The 5361-nt window shown below is 38.4% G+C and overlaps 1 protein-coding gene across 1 annotated transcript in view; it reads left to right on the top strand.

Moving 5' to 3' along the window:
- Nucleotides 1–4555: 4555 nt before the first annotated feature.
- Nucleotides 4556–5361, top strand: part of ska2 (spindle and kinetochore associated complex subunit 2) — a 15339-nt gene continuing 14533 nt past the window's right edge. The window contains exon 1 of the mRNA XM_037688160.1: nt 4556–4607. Within this exon, the coding sequence (XP_037544088.1) occupies nt 4575–4607 (33 nt within the window). The 5' untranslated portion in view covers nt 4556–4574. The remainder of the gene's footprint in view (nt 4608–5361) is intronic.

Genomic DNA, 5361 nt, shown 5'->3' with positions numbered 1-5361 from the left:
GTCATACAACATCAGACTGTCATACAACAACAGACTGTCATACAACAACAGACTGTCATACAACATCAGACTGTCATACAACAACAGACTGTCATACAACATCAGACTGTCATACAACAACAGACTGTCATACAACAACAGAGTGTCATACAACAACAGAGTGTCATACAACATCAGACTGTCATACAACAACAGACTTCAGTCAGAGGCTTCTTCAGATCTGCTGCAGGACAGACCGTTACAAGAGATCCTTCCTGTCCACAGCATCAGCATCTAGAACAACTCTAATGAAACCAGGATGATGAGTTACAACATTTAATTTACTTCTGGGAATAATCACAGCTCATAATTATAAAAAAAAAAAAAACCTGTTTCCTAGTGATTTGTTGTATTCTTACCACTGATTATCAGTTTCATAATGTTGTATTGCTGTCATCTTAACTATGTCTGACTATCACTTACTGATACCAGATCATTCCCTGGACATTATTTTGTTGGTAACACTTTACAATAAGTATCCTGATGCTGCTCAATAATTCAGGTAGAAAAATCTAAAAAAGTTAAATCTGGTCCTCTGGACATTCAAAAAAGCAAAACAACAAAAAAATGTAGAAACGTTTCGTCTCTCATCCTGAGGACTTCCTCAGTCTGAGGTGCTGTATTCAGCTCAGTCTCTTAAATAGCACCTTCTCAGAGTGGATCAACCAGTTTGCTGCTGACAACCAAAACCAGCTGATCACATGCTCAAGAAGGACCATCAGCCTAACAATGGATCATTAGCACCTGATGGCTGTTTACTGTTCACAGAGGGCTGAGTGATACTAGCAATCACAGCATTGTAAGAGGGGGACAGTTGAACCTGGAGGCTCCGCCCCTGTTTAATGATGGACGGTTTCTTTTCACAAAGATGGCCTCCTTTACTCCTCTTTCAAACCATCGTTCCTCTCTGTCCAGGATGTGCACATCTTCATCCCTGAAAGAGTGACCTCTGGCCTGGAGATGAGTGTAGACCACAGAGTCCTGGCCTGATGATGTTGATCTTCTGTGCTGGGCCATCCTTTTGGCCAGTGGCTGTTTAGTTTCCCCGATGTAAGACTGATCACCCTCCTGACACTGAACAACATACACAACATTACTCTGTTTGTGCCGGGGGACTGGATCTTTGGGATGAACCAGTCTTTAATGTATTTTGGGGTTTAAAAGCCACTGGGACGTTATGTTTAGAAAATAAACGTCTCAGTTTCTCTGATACCCCCTCAACATATGGAATGATCACTGGTCTGGGTCTGGGTTCCTCCTTTTCACCTGATGGCTGACTGGAGTCCTGTTTGGGTTTCTTCTTTCAGGAAGGCCCAGTTAGGATATCCACATTGCTCTAGAGCCTGTCTTGTGTGGGATTTCTCCTTCTGCCTGGCTCCTGAGCTAGTGGGGATGCTGTCTGCTCTGTGGTACAGAGTCCTGATGACTCCTAACTTGTGCTCCAAAGGGTGATGGGAGTCAAACTGCAAATACTGGTCTGTGTGGGTGGGTTTGTGGTACACCTCAGTTTGCAAATGTCCTCTATCAGAGACCGAGACCTCACAGTCCAAGAAAGCCAACCTGCCATTTTTTACATCTTCTCGTGTGAACTTGATGTATTTATCCAGAGTTGATGTGGTCAGTAAAATGTTGGACATTGAAAATGGAACTCCCCAAGGAAGTATAGTGAGCCCACTTTCTTTTTCTGTTATGATTAATGATATGTTTGAAAATTTGGAGAATGGAATGGGGTTTTCTTTATTTGCTGATGATGGGTCAATCTGGAAGAGGGGGAAAAAATTTAAATTTTATTGTAAAAAAGACACAAGAAGCAATTAATGAAATAGAAAACTGGTCCTTTAAATGGGGATTCAAAATTTCTATAGATAAAACGAAGACTTTATTTTTTACAAGGAAAAAGATATCAGAAAATGTAAAATTGAAATGATATAATCATGATTTGGAAAGGGTAAAGCAATTTAAGTTTTTGGGTCTATGGTTAGATGACAAACTTACATGGAAAGTGCATATTCAGAATATAATAGATACATGTAAGAGAGTGTTAAATGTAATGAGGTGTTTGGTGGGAGCTGAGAGGAAAGCACTGAAATCAATATACACAGGTTTAATTAGGTCCTTATTTGATTATGGCAGTAGAGCATTTGGGTCAGCATCAGTTACATTACTCAAAAATTTAGCTAATATTCAGCATCAAGCCTTGAGATTATGTACAGGTGCCACCAGAACACCTCCAACATCAGCTTTACTGGTGGAAATGGGAGAAATGCCACTTCAGCTTAGAAGACTACAAATAATTTCAACTTACTGGTGTCATTTAAAAGGTCATAATGGAAATCATCCATGTCAAGAGATTTTAAAAGCTAGCTGGGAAAAAGAGAAAAATAGATTAAATTCATTTGGATGGACTGTAGAAAACATTATAAAAGATTTAGATATATCCCACATAAATATTAGTCAAACAGTTCCTCAGTCTCCAGTTCACCCATCTCTTTTAACTAATGGTGATGTTGATCTCACTTTGTTGGAAAATCGTAAAAAAGAAAACATTTCAGATTCTCATTCAATACAAACATATTTAGATAGTAAGTATTATGGATATGTCCAAATTTATACAGATGCATCAAAAAACTCAAATAACAGTAGCGGGGTTTCATCCATTGTTCCAGAATTCAGTTTCAAAACAGGTAAAAGAATTACTGGTGTAGTCCCAGTCTACACAGGAGAGATGATGGGAATCATTTTAGCTCTGGGATGGATTGAGGAAGTTCGTCCATTAAGGAGTGTAATATGTTCTGATTCAAGTTCTTCATTATACTCATAGAAAAATAATCATTCAGACAGAAGACCTGACCTTTTATTAGAAATTCAATTATTAATTTATAGAATTCAAGCAATGGGTTTATTAATTACGTTTATATGGATACCATCACATATAGGAATAAAAGGAAATGAGTTGGCAGATAAATATGCAAAACAAGCAACAAAAAATCCTTACATTGATATTCTGGTACCATTCAGTAAAGGAGAAATCAAATGAGTTATTAAACAAAAGGTGAAGGACAGATGTCAGAAACAGTGGGAAGAAGAAAGAACTGGCAGGTGGTTTTATAACGTTCAAAGGAAAGTTGGTGCGATGAGGAGAACAGGACAAACAGAAAGGAGGAAACAGTCATACCCAGATTACGTTTAGGCCACACAGGATTAAACAGTACATTATTTAAAATGGGAAAACATCCTACAGGAAAATGTGACTTTTGTTTCCAAGAAGAGAGTGAATCATGTTTTATTATTCTGTCCCAAGTATTGAGCTGAGAGAAAGAACTGGCAGGTAGACCACAGGACAACAAACTACATCTGAATATACACGAGCTGTTGGATAAACTTCTCACTGCTGAACATGTTGTTTTTTGTTAAACTACCTTAAGAAGACGGGAAGAATCGAGAGAATATAGTTTTGATTGTTTGTTTGTTTTTTCTCTTATTTTATTATTATTTTATTTAGTTAATTATAATAATAATAATTATTATTTATTTATTTTTGTTAAAAAACTGTGTAGTATTTATTTAGCATCCCGATCTACACTCCATTCAGTAGATGGCGGTAATGCACATCTAAACGTGGCTTGACAACCGCCATAAAACACAAGAAGAAGAAGGAGAAGGAGAAGAAGAAGAAGAAGAAGAAGAAGCGGCGGCAGTGTTGCCAGATTGAGCGGTTTTCCTTCTGATTTTGCGGATAAAAATTGCTTTGGGTGAGTGGGGGGATAATTTGGTCGGATTTGGAGTCAGATCGCGGTTTTTGAGTTTCTATTAAACACATTTCAAAGAATCATTCATCATTATTTCATAACAAAGCTCCCCTGACCTTTCTCCATCACTGATTGGCTACTGTCATCTGCCAGAGCGTTCACAACCGAGAACTGGTGAGGCGGTTTCAGTGACACCTCGTTGAGTGGGCTGACCCGTACGTCGGAGCGGCCGCCATATTGGATGTGGCAGAACTGCCGGTCAGCTGATCGAAAGAAACAGACTGAAGTTCATTAAACACCGTTCTACAAAGTGTTTTTTGTTAATGCCTGTCATTCACACACACTGATACATTTGGAAACAAACAAGCACTAAAGACAACATTTATAACTTTTAAAGTGATGATTAAAAATGTTTACTCCTTAAATGTTGAGGTTAAAGGTATAAGCACTAAACCAACATGTGTATTAGAGTTTACAACAACTAGCGTGTGTAAAACTGTTACTGTGGGGATAAATATAGAAATATTCATATTGAACATTTAATCTGAATAAACAACACTAACGTTCACAATTAACTGATTTTGATTAATCACATTGATGGACATGTAAACACCAATATATCTTTACAGAGGGTGTGTGTGTGTGTATATATATATATATAGTGTGTGTGTTCAAACAGTAAATATAACAATGTATTGACTGGGCGGGTTTTAACAGACTTTTGGGCGGGAAAACGTGGACTCTATCTGGCAACACTGAGAGGCGGAGTCACTCGAGCGGTTCAAGATGGAGACGACGGTGGAGAAACTGGAGGCCATGGTGAGTGAAAAGTGAACCAGTGCTTAAATAAAGATTTTAAGATACATTTGATCAAGTTCACCGTGTCACTGATGAGCTGAGAAACAGGAGGTGAACAAGACGTGTAACCTGTTTATCTTAATTATTTTATTTAAGTGAAATCTGTGATTCCGAACGGTTTAAACTGCTTCAGCTGTTGATTCAAGTCAAGTCAGATTTATTGATATATATTTATATATATACATATTTAGAGCACATTTAAAACAGAAACTGTTACCAAAGTGCTTAACAAAAATATCACAACATCAAATAAAAAGTAGCAAGATATATTTACAGCACATGGAATAAAAATATAAAACAGAAAACATTATTAGAAACAATGAAATATTAAATCATTGATGCACACAACTGCCTCATTCTGCACCAATTATTATTTAATATTACACGACCTTTATATCTGTGTGTTACCGCTGTAAACTGCTGCAGCTCTGCAGGTAAACCGCTGCTGCTCTGCAGGTAAACCGTTGCAGCTCTGCAGGTAAAATGCTGCAGCTCTGCAGGTAAAATGCTGCAGCTCTGCAAGTAAACCGCTGCAGCTCTGCAGGTAAACCGTTGCAGCTCTGCAGGTAAACCGCTGCTGCTCTGCAGGTAAACCGCTGCAGCTCTGCAGGTAAAATGCTGCAGCTCTGCAGGTAAACCGCTGCTGCTCTTCAGGTAAACTGCTGCTACTCTGCAGGTAAACCGCTGCAGCTCTGTAGGTAAACTGCTGCAGCTC

Source organism: Nematolebias whitei, chromosome 14, assembly GCF_014905685.2.
Source record: "Nematolebias whitei isolate Nwh7 chromosome 14, NemWhi1, whole genome shotgun sequence".
Classification (NCBI taxonomy): Eukaryota; Metazoa; Chordata; class Actinopteri; order Cyprinodontiformes; family Rivulidae; genus Nematolebias; species Nematolebias whitei.
Note: the sequence above shows the minus strand (reverse complement) of the source record. Positions and strands in the feature narration are given on the sequence as shown.